Source organism: Pelobates fuscus, chromosome 2, assembly GCF_036172605.1.
Source record: "Pelobates fuscus isolate aPelFus1 chromosome 2, aPelFus1.pri, whole genome shotgun sequence".
Taxonomy (NCBI): domain Eukaryota; kingdom Metazoa; phylum Chordata; class Amphibia; order Anura; family Pelobatidae; genus Pelobates; species Pelobates fuscus.
Genome location: NC_086318.1, coordinates 290,578,992 through 290,603,737, shown reverse-complemented (window position 1 = coordinate 290,603,737; position 24,746 = coordinate 290,578,992). Strand labels below are relative to the sequence as shown.

The 24,746-nt window shown below is 39.0% G+C and overlaps 1 protein-coding gene across 1 annotated transcript in view; it reads left to right on the top strand.

Moving 5' to 3' along the window:
* The window catches only part of SMOC2 (SPARC related modular calcium binding 2), a 219,435-nt gene that overhangs the window by 187,657 nt on the left and 7,032 nt on the right, over positions 1 to 24,746 (top strand). Inside the window, exons 10-12 of the mRNA XM_063443436.1 lie at positions 2,161 to 2,263; positions 4,100 to 4,347; positions 17,470 to 17,510. Of these exons, the coding sequence (XP_063299506.1) occupies positions 2,161 to 2,263; positions 4,100 to 4,347; positions 17,470 to 17,510 (392 nt within the window). The remainder of the gene's footprint in view (positions 1 to 2,160; positions 2,264 to 4,099; positions 4,348 to 17,469; positions 17,511 to 24,746) is intronic.

Below are 24,746 nucleotides of genomic sequence, written 5' to 3'. Positions count from 1 at the left end.
CTGATTGGTTAGGTTCCAAGCCCACCAATCAGAGTGCTCTTTGTCATTTTACACAGAGTGTCTGGAAGGAGTATCTGCAGTAACACAGAGTGTCTGGAGGGAGTATCTGCAGTAACACAGGGTGTCTGGAGGGAGTATCTGCAGTAACACAGGGTGTCTGGAGGGAGTATCTGCAGTAACACAGGGTGTCTGGAGGGAGTATCTGCAGTAACACAGCGTGTCTGGAGGGAGTATCTGCAGTAACACAGGGTGTCTGGAGGGAGTATCTGCAGTAACACATAGTGTCTGGAGGGAGTATCTGCAGTAACACAGGGTGTCTGGAGGGAGTATCTGCAGTAACACAGGGTGTCTGTAGAAAGTATCTGCAGTAACACAGGGTGTCTGGAGTGAGTATCTGCAGTAACACAGAGTGTCTGGAAGGAGTATCTGCAGTAACACAGGGTGTCTGGAGGGAGTATCTGCAGTAACACAGGGTGTCTGGAGGGAGTATCTGCAGTAACACAGGGTATCTGGAGGGAGTATCTGCAGTAACACAGGGTGTCTGGAGGGAGTATCTGCAGTAACACAGAGTGTCTGGAAGGAGTATCTGCAGTAACACATGGTGTCTGGAGGGAGTATCTGCAGTAACACAGGGTGTCTGGAGGGAGTATCTGCAGTAACACAGGGTATCTGGAGGGAGTATCTGCAGTAACACAGGGTGTCTGGAGGGAGTATCTGCAGTAACACAGAGTGTCTGGAAGGAGTATCTGCAGTAACACAGAGTGTCTGGAGGGAGTATCTGCAGTAACACAGAGTGTCTGGGGGGAGTATCTGCAGTAATACAGAGTGTCTGGGGGAGTATCTGCTTGTAACATTTATGCACAAAAAAAAATAAAAAAAATAAAAATTGAAAAATAAATATAAAATGGTTGCAGCTTCCGAATGAATCTAAAATGGATGCTGTCCAGTAGGTGGAAGGGTCTGCTAGGGAGGGTGTGCTGCTGATTGGCTGGAATGTGTCTGCTGACTGTGAGGTACAGGGTCAAAGTTTACTCAATGACAAAGAATAGGGGGCGGACCGAACATTGCATGTGTTCGCCCGCGGTGGCGAACGCGAACATGCTATGTTCGCCAGGAACTATTCACCAGCGAACCGTTCGGGACATCACTACTCACATATAATTCAGATCAGCAACTGTACACATTTAGGTAATAGTTATATCAATTAATAAATCATTAGATATAATGTACCACTAAATATAGTGAATATAGATAAAGTTAACCTTTCATTTAGAAAATTGTGCTAGGTATGTAAATTAGTTGTATACATTATTATTATTTTATTATTTATATAGCACCAGCAAATTCCGTAGCACTGTACTCTGCTGGGGAAATAATAATTATTATTATTATTATTGCCATTTATATAGCGCCAACAGATTCCATAGCGCTTTACAATATTATGAGAGGGGGGATTTAACTATAAATAGGGCAATTACAAGAAAACTTACAGGAACGATAGGTTGAAGAGGGCTCTGCTCAAACGAGCTTACCGTCTATAGGAGATGGGGTATAAAACACATTAGGACAGGAATTCGCAATCAAATAAGGTTGGAGCGAAGCAGAGCTGGAGGAGAGCGTAAAGTGATGCCCTGAGGGGTGAGGTGTGAGAGGACCGACTAGAGAGCAAAATCAGTAAATATGCAGATTTAAATATTTATATAGGTAAAGATTTCTTCTGCTTGCTCCAAGATGGCACAAGGTGATATATGCCACAGGTAACCATATCTAGGCTTTTGGTTTTGTTTTTTTTAACCCCTGTGTCATTACTTCAAGAGTGGAAATAGCTAAATAGTAATCTCCCCCCCCCCCCCACACCCCCCCAGGAAACCATTCATTTAGGTGAAAGTTGTAACTTTTCTACAATGCTTTATCAGATGGATCTTGCATGTTTCAACTCTATAATGTCAAGGTAAATCCCACACAAAATGCTTAATGAAGGCCTTGCACATAAAAGCCTGCGTCCTACAGCAACGTATGTCTGTCAAGAGAGCAATACAAATAATTGAACAGCTGGAGGGCCAGGGTTGGAAATCCCATGCCTACAAGAATAGTGAAAACGTATCTATTTAAAAATTAGCACGATGGATTAAAACTAATTATTTTTTCTCTATAATATAGGTTGCCCAGGTGCAAAGAAAAATGAATTTTTGACGAGTGTATTGGATGCATTGACTACAGATATGGTACAAGCAGTAGCAGGCTTGTCATCTTCTTCTAGCAGGTAAGTTATTAAATAAAACAATTGTTTTCTTTCATTTTTATATTTAAACCAACAAAATATCTAGAGTGGAAGTGTAACAAAACATTGTACCCTTATTCAGGTAGAGTAGGGACAAAAAAAGTAGAAATGGGACTAGTTCTTGTTTTTCTTAGCTCTGTATTCCTTAAAAGGGGATGATGTTAAATGTTACCCATTTAGGAAAAGAATCCCTTATTTGAAGTGTTGATCCTTAAAATAAATATTTTAACAATATCTTACCCAGTCTCACGGTTCTTGGCCAATATAAATGTAAGCCTGTTGCACCTTAATGAAATGCAACAGATAAACACGAGCAAAGCATTTGACTTAGGAAGTATCTTAAAACTAAACCTGACAGAATGGAAAAAAAAAATTCTGTGCCAGAAATATTTTTTCTTTCTTAGCAAAACACAGATTCATTCTATCAAGTCACACAAGAGTGATGCCTATGTGTCAAGGTAGGAAACATCTGCAAGCCAGCTGGATTAGTGTGTTAAAATGGCAGTCAGCTCTGAGGTGAGGGAGAGATCCCCTAAACATAAAGATGTCAAGCAAGAAACTTGAGGACAATTTAATAGCTTTGCAAAAGAATTATGTCAAGTCTCTAAAAGAAAATATTAGTTTGAATGCTTGGCATCTGTATAGCAAAGTGGTTTCTTAACTTTCAGATTAGTCAGACGAGTACTGTAAAGAATGAAATGGTATCGGATATGGCAAGTGTGTACAGTAGTTATGTGATAATCCATGCTTCAGATCAGATTCAAGTTCTCACATTCGTAATACTGTATAGCATTTTTTTTTAAATGTGTGAAATAGTGTATACATATAAAACAGCTCAGAGATCCATTCACTAGACACGTGAGTTGTTGTAAGTTGAATACGTGACAGCTAATTGCTAATTTTTATTTATTTATTTAAGAGCATTTTGGTGCAAAGCCATAGGAACACTGTAATTACATAAACTACTTGTAGAAAATATTTGTTTGGACCATAGATAAATCCAGAGTTTTTACAGACAGCAAACTAATGAAGCAGTTTCATTTGAGTTTAAATCAATTTAAAAAAGGCTTAGAAGCATATATACATACCAATTAAAGGTACTCTACAATGTTATAAATAAAGACCTTTGAATTTTTTAAACACTATTTAAATTAGCCCTTCCCCCGCCCAATGAAAGAGTTAACTCACCTCTCTAATCTAGCAGTTAGATGATACCTCACCCTAACTTCACCTCCTGATGTGCTTTAGGGGTTTGGAGTATTTCTTTAAGTAAATTCCTAGGGCTACAATACAAATAAATTGATTTAGAAAGAAGTCAGGTAGAAAAAAATGTTGAAAAATATAAATATGAAATCAGAACATTAACCAAGTTAATCTCATAAAACATCTTGCCTTTAAGTTAAAATCAATATGGGCAAACAGAAAACATTTCATAATCATAAAAGCATAAAGTAAAATAAAATGCTTTTTGTAAACCAGAGAATATATCCCATCAGAGTTTCTCTTAGATAGATATAAATCAAGCTTAAATTTGTGTAAAAATTACTGAAATTGATAAGCTTTCATAAAACATGGTGGTGGATGTTGTACATATGTTTAAACAGTAACTGGATAAATACTCGCAAAAACACAATATTCAGGGAAAAATGTATAGCTAACCTATAGCTCTAGTTATAATTTTGTAGCCAATGTGATCTATTTTGCAGTTCAGCAAACTAGCCCATTCATGTTATGCTCGTTATATATTTTGGCATTCAGATTTTTACATTATCATTACAAACCGAATTGAAATAAGCTTATAATAATATCTATTTTCAGAGTTTCAGAACCAGATCCAAATCATACCTTGGAAGAAAGAGTTGTACATTGGTATTTCAAGCAGCTTGATAAAAATTCTAATGGAGATATTGGCAAAAAAGAAATTAAGTCGTTCAAAAGAATGCTGCGAAGGAAATCAAAGCCCAAAAAATGTGTGAAGAAGTTTGTAGAGTATTGCGATATAAACAATGATAAGTCTTTGTCAGTCCATGAATTAATGGGATGCCTTGGAGTAACACAAGAAGAAGGTAAGCAAAACATATATCATAAAAGCATTATCTTGCACAGTGTTTAGTGTATGTGCACTCTCACTGCTCAGGTCAAAGTGTGTATACATTTATCATTATTTTTGTATATCCTCTTGGTATATTTTTCACTTTGTGTATAATTGATAACCTAATAGGTGACTTCAATTTTCACAGTGATTATGGAACCAGGAGAGCCCATTCCCTGCTTCTCCGCTGCTTCCAGGAGAGCCAGAAGCTACTATATTTAGCTTTCCTGAACCCTGCAGCATCAGATGATCACTCTCAGCCAATGAGACAAGCCTTTCACCACTAGGCTTAGCTCAGAACTGAGAGCTTCTGGCTTATTGAAGCAGGGAATGGCTTCCTTGCAGATCCTAGGTAAAAAGTTAAACCATTCAAAAAAAAAAATGATGGCTCCAGGGCACTCCTCACACCATAACTACTACAATGAGCTATAGTGGTTATGATGAGTAAACTGTCTTTTTAGAAACATTGTGTTATTTTCATAAATTAATAGTATTGTATTTAAAAAAAAAATATATATATATATATATATATATATATATATTCCTATTTGTTGGTGCAAAATCAATAACACTTTTAATCCCTAAAGGGTGGAGGGAATTGTTCAAGTTCTGAACCAAAATCAGACTTTGAATTTATAAAAATACAACCACTGCATGGCAAACCAAAGCCAGCACCAGTGAATTAGGAGTGCTACGTTAATAACAAATAAACGTACACCTTTAAATGCTATGGGTATCTTATGTTATGTGCTCAGATGAAACAAAAATAATAGAACAAAATTGAGTAAAGTGGATTAATAGTTACATAGCTGAAAAGAGACTTGCGTCCATCAAGTTCAGCCTTCCTCACATTTGTTTTTTGCTGTTGATCCAAAAGAAGGCAAAAAAAACAGTTTGGAGCACTTGCAATTTTGCAACAAGCTAGGAAAAAAAAATCATTTTTGACTCCAAAATGGCAGTCAGATTTATCCTTGGATCAAGCAGTATTTACCCTACATTGAAAGATTATATCCTTGAATATTCTGTTTTTGCCAGTATGCATCTAGTAGCTGTTTGAACATCTGTATGGACTCTGATAAAACCAGTTCTTCAGGCAGATAATTCCACATCCTTATTGTTCTTACAGTAAAAAAACCTTTCCTTTGCCTTAGACAAAATCCTCTTTCTTCCAGTCTAAATGCATTACCTCGTGTCCTATGTAAAGTCCGGTTTGTGAATAGATTTCCACACAATGGTTTGGACGCACTTGCACAGAACAGAACATTGTAAGAATAGGCTCAAATCACCTGAATGGATGTTTGCTAAGTTGACACTATCCCTCTGCTCACCTTCAAAAACCTGGCTCTAGACAAAAGCACCAGTGTGACTATAAAGAGAGACAGTAACTCTCCTTAAGGCAGGACCCAGCTGATACAGGATGTCACTGTACCAAATAATAAAATAAACACTAATTTATTAAAATCCCCAATAAAAACAATATTAAATTAAAAACATTATAAAGTCTTTGGGATCTCCCTCCAAGATGTGTTTCTCCAACTTGCAGGTTCTTCAATTAGATATACAACTATATAGAGTCCTTTTAAATCCCCTCAATCCGTACAATTGGTTACACCCCCAATGAGTCCTCCAATCATATAGAGTGCAAAGTAAATAAATTTGATGCACTCACACAGAACAGAGCCTTGTAAGGATAGGCCCAGATCACTATATGAATTTGCTTTATGTGTTTGTTCCAGGATAATTTAAGGGTCTCTCCTCGAGTGTCCCCATATATTTTATATATTGACTTTTAAAGGACAGAAAGGGCTTTTCTTTTAATATCACATATCAATCCTGATTGTCAAATACCCAATATGTCTAGGATCATAATTAATTTTAGTTGTTAATGACAATGCTGTACAAACCATACCCCTTACCTTATGCTTATACTAATCATATAACTATCTTAACCTTATTCTTAACACTATGCTATTCCTAGCGTTAAAATACCATAATCCCAAACTCAGTAATAATCCTTACCTTACCCTAACATTAACCCTTCACTAACCCTAGCTGTACCATAAAACTTTAACCTTACCACTAACCCTACCACTACCCTAACCCTAAAGAATTGCTCTGCTAATATAAGTACAGATAGCATCAGGTTTCCTAGTTAAAACAGTCGAAAGTGGTATGTGGCTACCATCTACTTTTTTTTTTTTTTTTTTTAGTAATACAGAAAACGTTATCTTTTTACTGAACCAAACATGCTTTTCCAGCTGATTACACTGAGATCGATGCTGGACAGCTGATTGACCGAGCATGGATCACAATTGGTTTGCGGATATGCATGGAGACCTTGGGGGGTCTTCCTTCAGCAGCCTACAGTCCTTGAATCACAACGACTGAGCACAATCTCCCAGCCATGGTGTTCTGTTACTTTGAACGCTGCTTAAAAACTCATCAGTGAGTCTGGGGACACTACAGATTATCTGACAGACGTGACTTAGGGGTGCTCTAGTTATCCACTGTAACCTGGGACTTTCTTGTAAGAACAGGGATTTAACCCTGCTAACAATACATTCAATAGGCAATTCAACAATTATTTAAATTATTGTAGCAGTGCTCACTTTGGACGCTACATAAAGTTAATCTAAAAATGGTTCCATTTGACAGAGGGGAGTCATGGGTATCAGTTGATACCTGTAACTCCCTGGTTACAGGACGTTCCATGCTGTCCTAACAGCATTAAAGTCTACTATGTGGAGGAGGACATTGTCAGGATCGGGACAGGGATCCAACACGCAGAGTACAAAGAGTAGCCGATACGTATACCGGACCTTAGAATGGCCGGACTTAACGTAAAACTACGTATAGAATGGTCAGGGACAAGCCGAGGTCGAGGGAACGAGAAGACAGGTAAGCGAGAGACAAGCCGGGTCAAGGATAACAGAGAAGACAGGAAAGTAATAACAAAGCCGGGTCAGAACCAAAAGACAAGAGAATACAAGAGCACTGTGTGACTAGGCTGGCTAGAACCACGACAGGGCAATGAGCAAATGCTGAGAGCTCCCTTAAATACCCTGGTTCTAGAGACTAATCACGCCTCCGCCGAGACCTGATTCGTGTCCGGGATTTGACTGACAGGTCGGGCTAGAATAGCGTCATGACGTCGACTATTGAGCGTCACGTTACAAAAAGGCATAGTTCTCTCGCGGCCGGCGTTTACATGCGCGAGGGGACCGCGAGGAACGGGAGAATCATGCCGTCTGGATGGAAAAACGTCTAAGTCTCTACCCGTCTCAGGGGTAGAGACTACAGGTACCCTGACAGTACCCCCCCTCTCAGAAACGCCCACCGGGCGGAAGGAACCGGGACGAGATGGAAAGCGGGAATGAAAAGCCCTGCGAAGACGAGGAGCATGGACATCCTCCTGTGGTACCCAGGTCCTCTCTTCTGGACCATATCCCTTCCAGTCAACCAGGTATTGAATTTTCCCCCGGGAGATTCGAGAATCGATGATGGAGTTGATTTCGTACTCCTCCTGGCCCTCAACCTGAACAGAGTGAGGAGAGGAGGCCTTGGAGGAGAATCTGTTACAGACCAGGGGTTTTAGCAAGGAAACATGAAAGGAATTAGGAATACGTAAGGCAGAGGGGAGCGCTAGGCGATACGCAACAGGATTAATTCGATTCAGGATCCTATAGGGTCCAATGTAGCGAGGATGAATTTCATAGACGGTACTTTCAAACGAATGTTTCTAGTACTCAACCATACCCTATCACCAGGGACAAAACTAGGAGCCGGCCTTCTGCGTTTGTCAGCGTGTTTTTTATACAGTATAGAATTATGTAGGAGAATTTGTCGAGTCTGATCCCACAACTTCTTCAGATTGGCAACATGAGTATCAACCGACGGTACCCCCTGGGAAGAAGGAACCGACGGAAGAATGGAAGGATGAAAACCATAATTCATGAAAAAGGGGCTAGAGCGAGTTGAATCGCAAACAAGATTATTGTGTGCGAACTCTGCCCAAGGAATCAGACCGACCCAATCGTCCTGGTGTTCAGAAACAAAACAACTCAGATATTGTTCAATCTTTTGATTGGTACGTTCAGCGGCTCCGTTAGACTGAGGGTGATAAGCAGAAGAAAAATTCAATGTAATGCCTAGTTGAGAACAGAATGATCTCCAGAAACGTGAAACAAACTGGGAACCTCTATCAGAAGTAATCTCGGAAGGTATCCCATGTAAGCAAAAGATCTCTTTAGCAAAAATCTCCGCTAATTCAGGTGAAGTCGGAAGTTTAGGTAAAGGCACAAAATGAGCCATCTTGGTAAACCTATCCACCACTGTGAGAATAACAGTGTGCTTTTTCGAAACAGGCAAATCCACAATAAAATCCATCGCCAAACAGGACCAAGGTTTTTCTGGAACTTCCAGGGGATGTAAGAGACCACAAGGAAGCGAATGAGGTAGTTTAGTCTTAGTACAGACCTCACAGGCTCCGATAAAATCCTTAATATCCCTCCGTAAAGAAGGCCACCAGAAATCCTTAGAGATCAAGGAATATGTTTTGCGAACGCCCGGATGACCAGCCACCTTACTCTCGTGAAGACACTGTAAGAGCTCCAGTTGGAGTTCAGGAGGAACGAAGTGTCTAGATGCAGGAGTCAGTCTAGGTGCCAGATGCTGCAAGCTCCTGATCTGATCCAGAAGCGGAGAATGGATTTTGAGAGTTGTGTTAGCGATGATATTACACTTAGGTACTATAGAGGATAAAACCGGCTCAGATATGGCAGAAGGTTCGTGTTGGCGAGACAAGGCATCAGCTTTAGAATTCTTAGAACCAGGCCTATATGTGAGTATGTAATTGAAGTGAGTGAGGAATATAGACCAACGGGCCTGTCTAGATGATAATCGTTTAGCCTCCCCAATATAGGATAAGTTTTTATGATCCGTCAAAATGGTAACAGGATGCAAAGTCCCCTCCAATAGATGTCTCCACTCCTTTAAAGCCATGATAACCGCTAGGAGTTCCCTGTCACCAATGTCATATCTGCTCTCAGTACCCGATAATTTTTTGGAAAAATACCCACATGGATGTAATGGTTTATCCACACCCAACCTTTGGGACAGGATGGCACCTATACCCGTCTCAGAAGCGTCAACCTCGAGTAGGAAAGGTAGAGTAGTATCAGGGTGAACTAAAATTGGTGCGGAAGCAAACAGCTCCTTGAGAGTCTTAAAAGCCAGAAGTGCTTCAGTAGACCAATTCTTAGTGTCTGCCCCTTGTCTGGTCATATTGGTGATAGGAGCAATAATAGAGGAGTAACCCTTAATGAAACGTCTGTAATAATTAGAGAAACCAATAAATCTCTGAATGGCCTTGAGACCCTTAGGTAAAGGCCAATCTAAAATGGATTGGAGTTTCTCCGGATCCATTTCAAACCCCTCTCCAGAAATCACGTAACCAAGAAAGGTAGTCTGGGATTGGTCAAAGCTACATTTCTCTAATTTGCAGTACAAGCCATGTTGAAGATGTTTGTGCAAAACCCTTCTGACCTGTCCGTGGTGAGTCTCAATATCCCTGGAATGTATAAGTATATCATCGAGGTATACAATAACACAGTCATGCTGAAACTCCCTAAGAACTTCATTAATAAGATCCTGAAATACTGCCGGGGCATTACAGAGACCAAAAGGCATTACAGTATACTCATAGTGCCCATAACGAGTATTGAACGCAGTCTTCCACTCGTGTCCCTGCTGAATTCTCACCAAGTTATAAGCACCTCAGAGGTCTAACTTAGTGAAAATCTTGGAACCCTTTAATCGATCAAAAAGCTCGGTGATCAAGGGGATCGGATAGGCATTTCTAATGGTTATCTTGTTCAAACCTCGGTAGTCAATGCAAGGTCTTAAAGAACCATCCTTCTTTTTAACAAAAAAAAATCCAGCCCCAGCAGGGGAGGAGGATCTCCTAATGAACCCTTTGTCTAGGTTCTCACGAATATACTCCTCTAAGACTAAGTTCTCATTCGTAGACAAAGGGTATACATGGCCCCTGGGAGGCATAGTTCCAGGAAGTAAATTAATTTTGCAATCAAAAGGCCTGTGTGGTGGTAAGGTATCAGCCTTTCCTTTGTCAAATACCGCCTTTAAATCTAGATACAAGGACGGTATCTGTACTTTAGTAGAGTCGGTAGAGTTATTAAGTGTGTTAACAATACAAAGGGGTGACACTCTCTTTAAACATCTCTCTTGACAACCCTGACCCCACGAGACTATTTCCCCTGATTTCCAATCTATAATGGGGTTATGTCTCTTCAGCCAGGAGTATCCCAGGACTATGGGAACAGAGGGAGATGAAATGAGTAGTAGAGATATCTCCTCCTTGTGTAGAATACCAGTAGTTAAGTTAAGAGGTGTGGTCTCCTGGAAAATCACAGGCTCAACTAAAGGTCTACCATCTATGGCCTCAACAGCCAAAGGTGTCTTCCTTAACTGGGATGGGATAGCGTGTTTGGTGAGAAAAACTTGGTCGATAAAGCTCTCAGCAGCTCCGGAGTCTATCAATGCCACAGTCTCTAAAGTTCCCTTCTCCCAAGTTAAAGAGACGGGTAATAGAAGCCTGTGTTCTTTGTAGTTATGAGTAGAGGACAAAATAGAAACACCCAAGGCCTGTCCTCTAGAGAATCTTAGGTGCGAGCGTTTCCCGGGCGATTGGGACAATTCAAACGTAAGTGACCTCTGACTCCACAATACATACACAGTCCCTCCCTTCTCCTGTACTGTCTCTCCTCTTCTGAGAGGCGAGTAAGGCCTATCTGCATAGGTTCTGGAAACTGTGGAGTTTTGGTTTCAGGACTTTGAAATGAAGGAGCTAGTCTAAAGGAAGGTCTACGGGTTCTATCTCGAGTGTTCTGCCTCTCTCTTAGACGTTCGTCAATGCGAGAGATAAAGGAAATTAAGTCCTCCAAATTCTCGGGAAGCTCTCTCGTCGCTACCTCGTCAAGTATTACATCGGATAATCCGTTTAAAAATACGTCTATATAAGCCTGTTCATTCCACTTAACCTCTGCCGCCAAAGACCTGAACTCTAGTGCGTAATCCACAAGTGTTCGGTTCTCTTGTCTAAGGCGCAACAGTAATCTAGCTGCATTGACCTTTCTGCCAGGGGGGTCAAAAGTTCTTCTAAAAGCAGCTACAAAGGCATTATAGTTATAGACTAATGGATTATCATTCTCCCACAAGGGATTAGCCCATCTCAGAGCCTTCTCAATGAGTAAGGTGATAATAAATCCCACCTTTGCCCTATCAGTAGGGTAGGAACGGGGTTGTAGCTCGAAATGGATACTGATCTGGTTCAAAAAGCCACGACACCTTTCAGGAGAACCAGCATAACGTACAGGTGGGGTAACTCGGGAAGAAGCACCTACAGTGGCTGCCTCTAGCCCTGAACTCACAGGAGGAATAGAAGTATTACGCATCTCCTCAGGTAGATTATTAGGACGTGATAGTAACGCCTGTAGTGCCAGTGCCATCTGATCCATTCTATGATCCATGGCGTCAAACCTAGGATCAGGAGAACCAAGCTGACAGTTTGTACCTGCAGGATCCATTGGCCCTGTCGTAATGTCAGGATCGGGACAGGGATCCAACACGCAGAGTACAAAGAGTAGCCGATACGTATACCGGACCTTAGAATGGCCGGACTTAACGTAAAACTACGTATAGAATGGTCAGGGACAAGCCGAGGTCGAGGGAACGAGAAGACAGGTAAGCGAGAGACAAGCCGGGTCAAGGATAACAGAGAAGACAGGAAAGTAATAACAAAGCCGGGTCAGAACCAAAAGACAAGAGAATACAAGAGCACTGTGTGACTAGGCTGGCTAGAACCACGACAGGGCAATGAGCAAATGCTGAGAGCTCCCTTAAATACCCTGGTTCTAGAGACTAATCACGCCTCCGCCGAGACCTGATTCGTGTCCGGGATTTGACTGACAGGTCGGGCTAGAATAGCGTCATGACGTCGACTATTGAGCGTCACGTTACAAAAAGGCATAGTTCTCTCGCGGCCGGCGTTTACATGCGCGAGGGGACCGCGAGGAAAGGGAGAATCATGCCGTCTGGATGGAAAAACGTCTAAGTCTCTACCCGTCTCAGGGGTAGAGACTACAGGTACCCTGACAGACATAGCCTAAGGGTTTAAATAGAAAGATTGCATATCTGAGTTTGATGTTTCATCCTTAGTTTTAAAAATGCAAAACAAAAACAAAATGCATTTATTTATGTATTTATTATAATAACTAATTCCCTTTTAAAAAAAAAAAAAAGTCTGGGCTCCCAGCAAATATGCAGACAAACCCTGATCTGGTCATAAAAATGCTTTATACTTTGCATGTATAGGCATTCATGTAAGGCCCGAGGCAAACGTTTGCCTATGCAGATTTGTTCTGGGTGTTATTTGAGTTATAACGTTTAACCCCTTAATGACACAACTTCTGGAATAAAAGGGAATCATGACGGAATATATCAGTCGTCTGTCCTTAAGGGGTTAAAGCAGATAGTAGCTTGCAGATGGTTAACTATTTTTCATTTTATTATTTTTAAATAAAACAACTAAATCTCCAATTTTACTTTCATAGTTTGTATTCATTACAAATACTTTCATAGCTTGTATTCTCACAAATGTGTGGGTGCCCAAAAAGAAATACACAGATGATATACATTGTTATTCACATAATTAGGGGATGCTTATATTTAATGCCACATTGTTTTATTTATTCAGCTGGGCTAATGGAGAGCTCCTTAGTATAGGAAAATTATTCTACAATTATATGGATTATACACTATATCATTAAATATTTACCAGGCATTTAATAATGAGCGAGAATAGGAACAATTAACTTTTGGTTTTGTGTATATTTAGTATATATGAGGAGTCACTGTGTTTATGCATATTAGAACTTTTGAAATGACACGAATTGTAAGGATCTTAACCCCTTAAGACCGCAGCCAAATGTACAAGTTGTGATCCAAAAAAACGTAAACAAAACCTGGCATTTGCGCTATATGTCTGTCCAACCATAATTCACCTCTTTCATATTAAATGCACCCCCCATTATTATATATCATTTTATTCAGGGAAAACGGGGCTTTCGTTTAACATCAAATATTTAGGTATGGAACATAATTTAATATGAAAAAAATATAAAAAAAATGGGAGAAAATAAGAATTTTTTAATTTTTTTTAGTTCTACGTGACATTCTAACTGTGATGTCATAATACTGTTTGCTTTTACTGCAATACAATACACATATTTGTATTCAGCGATGTCTCGCGTGTAAAACAGTACCCCCTATGTACAGGTTTTATGGTGTTTTGGGAAGTTACAGGGTCAAATATAGCGTGTTACATATTTCAGTTTTTTTACATTGAAATTCGCCAGATTGGTTACGTTGCCTTTGAGACCATATGGTAGCCCAGAAATAAGAATAACCCCCATGATGGCATACCATTTGCAAAAGTAGACAACCTAAGGTATTGCAAATTGAGTATGTCCAGTCTTTTTTAGTAGCCACTTGGTCACAAACACTGGCCAAAGTTAGTGTTAATATTTGAAAATGCAAAAAACTAATTTGAACGCAAATTTTGGCCAGTGTTTGTGACTAAGTGGCTACTAAAAAAACTGAACATACCCTATTTGCAATACCCTGGGTTGTCTACTATTGCAAATGGTATGCCATCATGGGGATAATTTTCATTCCTGGGCTACCATACGGTCTCAAAGGCAACCTGGCGAATTTTAATGTGAAAAAACTGAAACGCAAACCTTATATTTGACTCTGTAACTTTTGAAAACACCATAAAACCTGTACATGAGGGGTACTGTTATACTCAGGAGACTTCGCTGAACACAAATATTAGTGTTTCAAAACAGTAAAACGTATCACAACAATTATATCATCAGTGTAAGTGCCATTTGTGTGTGAAAAATGCAAAAAATGTCACTGTCACTGACGATATCGTCGTTGTAATATATTTTACTGTTTTGAAACACTAATATTTGTGTTCAGCGAAGTCTTCCGAGTAAAACAGTACCCCCCATGTACAGGTTTCATGGTGTCTTGGAAAGTTACAGAGTTAAATATAGTGCTAGACAATGTAATTCCCTGAACTTTTGGCCTGGGTTGGCAGGCAGGTCCTGCAAATTGTAATTAATAAAATGACCTAATTATGTAAAATTATTACATAAATATATGCGTAGAATTATTATATATATATGTGTGTATATATATATGTGTGCATATATATGTATATAATTTTTTTTAATTATTTTGATTTATATATAGGTATATACATAGTGATATATACGTATATACTTATGTATATAGATATATATATTATTTCGTTCTACATGTATTTTGATATCAATATATATATATTAATTTTAAAATACAGTTAGAACGAAATTACGCATGTTTATATATTTTTTATCTATTTTTTTTTAATTATTTTTTAATTATTTATTTATTTATTTTTTTAACGTATTTATTTATTTATTTATTTTTTATTATATATAAATATATATATAATTAAAATTATATATATATTTAATCAATATCATTGTACGTGTATTTTGATATTAATATATATATATAATTATGTATATATTAATACTAAAATACACGTAGACAGTTTATGCATATTTATGTGTATGTGTGTATATGTGTGTATATATATACTTAGATCATATATATAATAAATATATATATGATCTAAGTATATATAATTTATTTTTACACTGTTTTAACATTTTTTATTTTTTTTTCAGACAGCAGGGGGAGTACCTGTCATTACAGGCACTCCCCCTGCTGGCAATGCCTTGGACGGCTATGCCGTCCATGTGATCGCGGGGTCCTCGCAAGGACCTCGCGATCACATGGCCCTGGGCGGCTGAAGAGGACGCAGGGGGACTCCCTGGGCTCCCAGGTAAGTCCCCCATACCGCGATCGCCGGCGTGGGATCGCCGGCGACCGGGTAAGTACATAAGATCGCAGGACGTACTATGCCGTCCTGCGGCTTTTAGAGCCACCAAAATAAGGACGGCATAGTACGTCCTGCGGTCTTAAGGGGTTAATTGGACTTTCTAAATACAAAAACAACTTATTAAGTGGCTTTGGTGTATATATACTGCCCCTACAGTCTCACTGCTCAATTCTCTGTCATTTAGGTTTAAATCACTTTGTTCACACAGCCCAAGCCACACCTCCTGTGACTGAGACTCACACAGCCTCCATGAACACTTCCTGATATGTAAGGAGAACATGATAAACATACAATTAAGATGTCCCAGTCTTTGATGTTTGGAGGATGTGTGTTATAGTCTGTTTGTATAATGTTTATGCTGCTCTTAATGGATCAGAAACTTTGTTTCCAAAATGTGATGGTTGTAGACTAGATTTCCGCCTTTGCATGTATGATGTAATGAAACTTATTTTGAAACATATGGTATAAAGCAGGTTACAATATTTCCAAACTTTACATCATTGTTTAGAAACATTACAGTATAACTAAAGGTAGCATGGGTTCTTCATTTAATTTAAATGCACCCACATTAAATAAACATATCACTCCCTCATTAAAGGTTTATGTAAGAACATCGTTTAAGCCATAATGAGTTCAGAAACCTGAAGTTCAACATAAGTTTTAGCATGCAATCAATCTGTGATAACGAACAATCATTACTCATGTCTTTAACCTCCCATGCCATATAAGTTATAATTAATTACACAGGAAAAAAAGTTGGCAGCAATTAAACTTAAATATTTATACTATTTTAAACACATTGATAAAATATTGTAACATTTTCATTTTAGAAGATGACTAAAATATAAACATTGCATTCTGAGAAACTGCAATAATGACATTGCAGGGTTAAGACAGTTTCTAGTGGCTGCCAATAAGACAACCACCATAGGAACTTACTGCTTGCTAAGGAACTTTTTATTCACCTGACTAATGCTGGACAGCCTCACGCTCTGCAAGAGGACATCAAGCATCAGTCAAATCCTCAAAGAAAAGCATTGCAGCAATGCTTTCCTGTGGGGAGTGCTTAATACACTGGCAGCATTTGCCGTGCATGCGCATTGGTGCCCCCATCATGCAAGGTGACAACACATGCACACTATGTACTGTGACACTAAGCAGGAAAGCTATCTATATATGGGTTCTCCTGTAATAGTTTGTTGGTAAGATCTGAGGGATATTGCATAGCTGTAAATGCGGACAATTGATTGAAAGGTGGGTAAGGTGACATTTTGCAAGAAATTAAACATTGTAAAAATCTGCTTTTCCAATAAACAGAATCTCATCAAGAGCAGCTGAAAAATAAAATAATAATAACATCACAGATATAAAGTGAGCACACTTATTTTCTGAGCATGCATTTTTATTGCACCAGTTATAGTTAAAAAGTAAACCCAGACTCCGCCTATCACAATGCCCTTTATTGATATAAAGTATTACACAGAAATCAAATCAATGCATTAGGGAATTGTGAAAAATAATTATGAAATCTGGCTCCACTAATCTTGAAGGATAAGAATGTCTACATTGAAAAATGTTCAGTATTCAGAATATGTGAAATTATCTCTTTTTATATAGCTAAAAGATTTAGCTTTGAGCTCATATTGTGCTGGGCTGCTGGGTCCTCCGAGACAATTTGTAGAATGCAGAATAGAATTTACAAGTCCAAGAGTATTACAAAAGAGAACAGTTACATGTGCCTCAAAGATATGATTCTGGCATACCTTTGAGATTAGGGTTTATCCGTATGCGGTCAATGCACTATTAAAGTTTACATGAGGGTTTCTGTTTTTTTTTTTTATTAAAGTTTTATACTGATTAGTGTTCTTAAGAACATAATATTGCTAATTGATGTCAGAAGCAGCAGATTTGTTGCTCTAATAATGCTCTTGATGATATGACTACTAGATATCATTTAACGGTTAAATGTAAAAATGCAATTGCACACACATAGTTACATGAAAATAACAAATCAGATGAAATGTCCATTAACATTTTTCGTTAATTCTTATTTTATGACAGGACCCAAAAATAATGGGGAAGGGACATCATCAAACAAACAGGTGAGTGACACAATAATTTTTATGTGTTAAATTTTAGCACTATATCTTGGGTAAACAAACATGGATTTGTTACTGGCAGTTTGTATATTATAGAGAGTAATCATTTCATATTTGTAAACATTTTGCATCATTTAAATATTTGCTATTTCTGTATTTGGAGTGACTGAAAGAAAGAATTGAACATTTCAACAAAATTGCAATGATTTACATTGCAAGGTTAAAATGACAGGACCACTACACCCATACCACTTCCTTGACATGAAGTGGTCTGGGTAACTTTAGTTGTCCTTTAGCACAGCTCTATTTCATGTCTTACTGACAGTCACTGGAAGACCCTCCCCTGTGAGAACTGAGAAGGACCCATTTTTCAAAGAATTGCTACGCCTGGAGAGTATTTGATGGGGCACTGCTGTATTTTGTACTTTGTTCCTTGGGATAGCCACTCTTCCATCGAACACAATGGCTGTACCATTAATTTGAACTTCTGATACTTCTGTTCCTTTATTTATTTTGCAAAGAAACTAAAATTGGCATATTTCAGCAAATGTATAAAAATAGAATTTGACGCTATGTGTTAAACTTCCACATTTACACCTTTGTAATGCATGTACCTAGCATTTATTGGGTCCTTTTCCAAGAGTGCCCATAAATTGATGCCATCAGAGGTTAGGAAAACTTTGCCAAGTACTAAAATATTATTTTTAATATGAGCTTTTGCATATAACTTATTTTGTTGTCTGACACAATTAAGATCACAAATTCCCATTTAGTGCTGAAAGGTTCTGGCAGACCATGCTTCAAGGCCACAGAGGGATGTGTATTATTGTGTATATGTATGTGTAATAATTGTAGGGAACAACATTAGGTATGTACTAATCTTGTTTGAAATAATGGAAAACTAAATGATAAATTCCAGAAGTTTCGCATTTGTGCAATGCAGGCCGACCCGACGTCTGAAGTATGGAGTGGAGGGATTTTATAAACTTGTAGATGATTATAGAATGCAGTTATGCAATTATCATTGTGAATCACTGATTTTATAATGTAGGCCACCAAAAGGTATTATTAGGAAGTTTGCTGAGAGTTGGGAAAACATACCTCTTTTTTTCCAGCTTAGCGCTTTTCAAGTTGATTCCAAATTCTCCATATGTCACTGTTTGGCAAATAGTTTTATAAAGATGACCAACCACCCAGAAGTCATTTTTAGGGAAATTTATTATGGGTACCAGGCTATCTGTATACAGGATATCATGGAGCTTGACTGCACCAGACTTTGAGGCACCAGGCTGTCTGGTCTAGTTAAACAATTGCCATCTTCAATTTTATGAAACCATTTAGTGAATACACTCAAGTGTGCCCAAAGACATATTTTGTCTTTAACATAGGTTGACCCAGAGAAATAATATTTTCTTTGTTGTTTTACAGACTTTCTTCACTGTACAGTTAAAATGCCTCTCTCTTTTGACTGCTAGAATACATATATTGCAAAAACCCATATTCGCTCACTTTTACCTTGCATAGACAGTACATTTGCTTTTCATTTTATATCATTTTATATTGCTTTCTCAATTACTGATCTTCCAGTTTTTCAAATATTAAAAATATAAAAAGTCATACAAGTTGATTCACAAACGTGGGGATTTAGAGTGAATTTAAAATGTAAGGCCAGAGTAGTAGAAGTCATAGCATAGCTGACTTAGAGCATTTTTCCAGTTTTGCTATTTTGACCTTAAAGGGACACTAAAGTCACCAAATCAACCTTAGCTTAATGAAGCAGTTTTTCTGTATAAACCATGCCTCTGATGTTGCACTGCTCAGTTATCTGCCATTTAGTAGTTAAATCATGTTTTGTGCATGAACAAGTGTTTATGCATCCCTGGCCACACCTCTTCTGGCTGTGCCTAACACAACCTTCTTGAAAACAAAATGGTTTCATTTTCAATCAGATGTAACTAACTTTAAACATTTTTTTATCTCCTGCTATGTACACTGAACAAAATTATAAACGCTCTAAAACTTTTTCTATGTACACAAAAGGCCTATTTCTCTCAAATATTGTTCACAAATGTGTCTAAATCTGTGTTAGTGAGCACTTCTCCTTTGCACTTCTCCTCACAGGTGTGGCATATCAAGATGCTGATTAGACAGCATGATTATTGCAAAGGTGTGTCTTAGGCTGGGCACAATAAAATACCACTCTAAAATGTGCAGTTTTACTGTGATGAGAGGTTTGAGGGGGTCCGAAAACCAGTCAGTATCTGGTGTGACCACCATTTGCCTCACGCTGTGCAACACATCTCCTTCACATATAGTTGATCAGGTTGTTGATTGTGCCCTGTGGAATGTTGGTCCACCCCTCTTCAATGGCTGTGCAAAGTTGCTGGAAATTGGCAGGACCTGGAACAGTCTGTCGTACATGCCCATCCAGAGCATTCCAAACATGCTCAATGGGTGACATGTCCAGTGAGTATGCTGGCCATACAAGAACAAGATCCTTGCAACATTGGGCCGTGCATTATCATGCTGCAACATGAGGTGATGGTCATGGATGAATGGCACAACAATGGGCCTCAGGATCTTGTCACGGTATCTCTGTGCATTCAAAATGCCATCAATAAAATGCACCCGTGTTCGTGGTCCATAACATAAGCCTGCCCATACCATAACCCCATCGCCACCATGGGCCACTTGATCCACGACATCAGCAAACTGCTCACCCACATTACGCCATAAACGCTGTCTGTCATCTGCCCTGTACAGTGAAAGCTGGGATTCATCCATGAAGAAAACACCTCTCCAAAGTGTCAGACGCTATTGAATGTGAGCATTTGCCCACTCAGGTCGGTTACAACTATGAACTTCAGTCATGTCGAGACACTGATGAGGATTACGAGCATGCAGATGATCTTCCCTGAGATGGTTTGTGACAGTTTGTGCATACATTCTTTGGTTATGCAAACTGATTGTTGCAGCAGCTGTCCGGGTGGCTGGTCTCAGGCGATCTTGGAGGTGAAGATGCTGGATGTGAAGGTCCGGGGCTGGTATGGTTACACGGTTGTGTGGCTGGTTGAATGTACTGCCAAATTCTCTGAAACGCCTTTGGAGATGGCTAATGGTAGAGAAATTGACATTCAATTCACGGGCAACAGCTCTGGTGGACATTCGTGTAGTCAGCATGCAAGTTGCACACTCCCTCAAAACTTGTGACATCTGTGGCACTGTGCTATGTGATAAAACTGCACATTTTAGAGTGGCCTCTTATTGTGGCCAGCCTAAGGCACACCTGGGCAATAATCATTCTGTCTAATCAGCATCTTGACCTGTGAGGTGGATGGATTATCTCGGCAAAGGAGAAGTGCTCACTAACACAGATTTAGACAGATTTGTGAACAATATTTGAGAGAAATAGGCCTTTTGTGTACATAGAAAATGTCTTAGATCTTTGAGTTCAGCTCATGAAAAATGGGGGCAAAAACAAAAGTTGTTGCGTTTATAATTTTGTTCAGTGTAAATTGAACTTTAATAACATACAGGAGACTCCTGCAAGGTTTAGCAAGCTATTAACAGATAATTATATAAGAAATTCTAAATTAAACAAAATGTACAATAAATGGAGTGTAAAATATGACTGTTTACATGAAGTGTTTAGGAAGGCTGTGTAAGTAACAGTCACAGGAGGTGTGTCTTGGGCTGCATGAACAAAGTTATTTAAACCTAAATGACAGAGAACTGAGCAGTGAGTCTGAAGGGGCATGATCTATACACCAAAACAATGTCATTAAGCAAAGATTTTTTGGTGACTAAAGTGTCCCTTTAAATTTGAAATTCTCTTTGAATTTTCACTTAAATAATTCTCATCTAAATAAAGCAGTAAGTTACATGTAAAGATGCATCCCTTTACTGCACACACATTTCTGCCTCTTAACATATCATAATAATAACTTCTATTTGTCTTCTACACATTTGATATGCATTCCACATAATCTCTTTATCATAAGTGGAGGCCTGTAAGCATGTTACATATCTCTCAAAACCGGCAACTTTTCAAGCTAAAATAATCTAATATGTCAACACAGTTAATACAAAAGTTCAAATGGTTATGATCAGTAGAGACAAAAAGTGTGATTTTTTTTTGTTATTTGGCTAATAAGATTTAGTTCTTGTGTGGTGATAAAATCAATCATATCAAGCTAATTCATGAAGCCAACAATTCACAAATGTATTCCTCACACTTTATTAACTGCATTCTTTTTTTTTTTTTTTTTATTTGTATTTTATTATTTTCAAAATGCAGAATGGGATACCAAAGGGAAAAAAGGGGTAGGTTAGTGGGGGTACACGCTTTCCTGTATTTTCACAATGGTTGACGTTTGGTAGAACAAAGGACAATTTTGTTACATGTATTCTCATTGGTACAGTAATATTTAAGTGCTTGCATAGATACATTCTTATATTGGCCTCGGTTGCTTGGTTGTCTTCATGCTCATGCTGTTAAATGTCTAGGTGATTACCAAGGTGAGATGTTTAACTGCATTCTTTTAGATGTATTCCAGGCAGGGCCGGATTTTCCTAAAGGCTAACTAGGCTTCAGCCTAGGGCCTCAAGATCAAGAGGGGCCTACATTCAAATTGTTAGCAAAATTAAAATTAAACTATTCTAAAAACAGTGAACACTAAAACACTGAACCGAAAATAAGGAGAAATTCTACGCATATCATTTGACCAGTGGCGTACTAATGGGGGGTGGGGGGTTCGCCCCGGGTGCCACTTACTAGGCGGGTGCCCGGGGCAGACTGCAATGCCCCTCCTGCCACGATCGCTGAGACTGGCGGTCTGCAGCTCCGCAATGTGCAGAGCTGCAGACCATGGATCTCGCGTGCACTGCCCAATCAGAGCGTTGCCGAGGGGAAATGAGGGCCACCGGACCACCAGGGACCCCACCGGACCACCAGGCAGCCCCCACTGGACCAGGGATTTAAGGTAATTTAAGGTAATTTTTTTAGTCACCTCCCCTCTCCTCATCACCCCCTCTCTCTCACAGTCACCCCCCCTCTCCTCATCTGGACTTTTTTTTTATTTATTATCCGTGCCACATTTTTTATACAGGTTAGTACCAATCACAACATGTTTCATTTAACATATTGATATTCATCACAGTAATGATGTATTTTATTGTCTCTCATATAATTTACAAACTTAAAAATGGGAGGTGAAAGGGCATCATAAGTGGAATAGCCTAGGGCCTCTTTTTATCTAAATCCGGCCCTGATTCCAGGTCAGAAACTACTAGCCATAAATTCAAATGTGAAAAATATTGAGCAATAATTAATCACCATGTTTAGAATCACAAACATATATGGAATTTGTTTCTTAATTTGCATTCATCTAGCCACATATATGCAGCATATATGCAGCCTCTGCAAGTCGGATACTTCTGTGATTGTCCAATCAAAGACATCCCAATGCAGCTCAATGAGAAGTCTGCAAGAAATGTTCCCACCTTATGAGCATAGCTCCATTGAGCCAAAGAGCCAAGAAGTAACAGGACTGGCTGTCTGATAGCAATTGGGGTATAAAAGAGCCATTCAAATCTGCACATGTTGTAAAAGGACACTCATAAAACACTTCTGCAAGCTAAAGTGCTTAAGGTGTTTTGGGTGTTTCTTGAATAGGACTAACTTGACTTTTACCTGTGTTCATGCACTTATTATATGTCATAATATGCCTAGAAAAACTGTTTCACACCCCTCCTACATTTCCAATGTCGCCTGATTTCCTAAAAAAAAAAGGTTTATGTTTGATAATATTTTAAACAATGCCTTATACATTAGCTTACTCCACGTCTTTACTGATTACATGGGTGCAAAATGATGTATTGTGCCTTAGAGAAAATGAACTATATGTATAGTTTAACAAAAACATTCTTTGAATGGTTCTTTGCAAGGACAGAAAAATTATATCGTGGAAGAAATAAAGCTGCATCAATTATGAATATGAAATAAACATTAATATTTTAGCTTAGTGTCTTGAGGTTTTTTTATGACTGTGTTGATCTTAAAAGTCTTGTTGTCTACACGTTCATATGGAACCAGTGCTCAACAATATAAAACACTATTTCTCGCATGTACATCAAGAAAACAGGGGAACATTTTTTGGGAGCATGTTTAACTTTAGCCAGATACAATTGACATTTATCTCAGTGGTTCTCTTATAATTGTGGATGAATATGATTTTTATTTGAAATGTTTTTTTATTTTTCTATTGAGGCTTTAATTATGTTTATTAAAGACTGTCATTTGTCACTAATGCATTGAGATAACCAATTCTATTCAGGACGAGGCAACGATCCAGGCTTTGAAAGATTGTAATTTAAGTCTCAAACTACAGGAAGGACAACACTGGCAGCTATTTATAGACAACAGCTGTGGGTCAAAGTTTTAAAAGAGGAGCATTCATGGAATATTCCACTGTTTTTGATGGTGATTGTTCCACTTTGAAAATGTTTAATTCTTTTTTATATATATATTATTCCAGGTCTACCTTTGTATCAAGTTTTTCTTTTTATTTATCCCTTCATAAACAACATGAAGCATTTGTGAGGGGGTTTAGGTAACTTGTTTTGTGCTACAAAAGCTGTGTTGAGGGGAAGTTTGGATATAGAGTGAATGTAGGGCAAGACAAATCACATACTAGCGAGGCAAGATTTAATACCATAGTCTTTCACAATATTGGACATCCATTGGCAGCTTGATGGCTTCCAATATTCAATTTGGACTGAATTTGTTTTAAAACCCAGATATAAATACTGTTTATATGATCTAAATGGCTATAATGTCTTGGTGACATTACCAAAATAGTTATATTGGGGGGGACACATTTTTTTTAGGGCCCCCACCCGCCGCTCAGGGGTGGGGGCCGGGGGGAGGACATTAGGTCCCCCCATTGGTATTTAGGGCCCCCACCCGCCGCTCAGGGGTGGGGGCCAGGGGGGAGGACAATAGGTCCCCCCCTATAGGTATTTAGGGTCCCCACCCGCCGCTCAGGGGTGGGGGCCGGGGGAGGACATTAGGCCACCCATTGGTATTTAGGGCCCCCACCCGCCGCTCAGGGGCGGGGGGGAGGACAATAGGTCCCCCCTATTGGTATTTAGGGCCCCCACCCACCGCTCATGGATGGGTGCCGGGGGGAGGACATTAGGTTCCCCCCTATTGGTATTTAGGGCCCCCACCCGCCACTC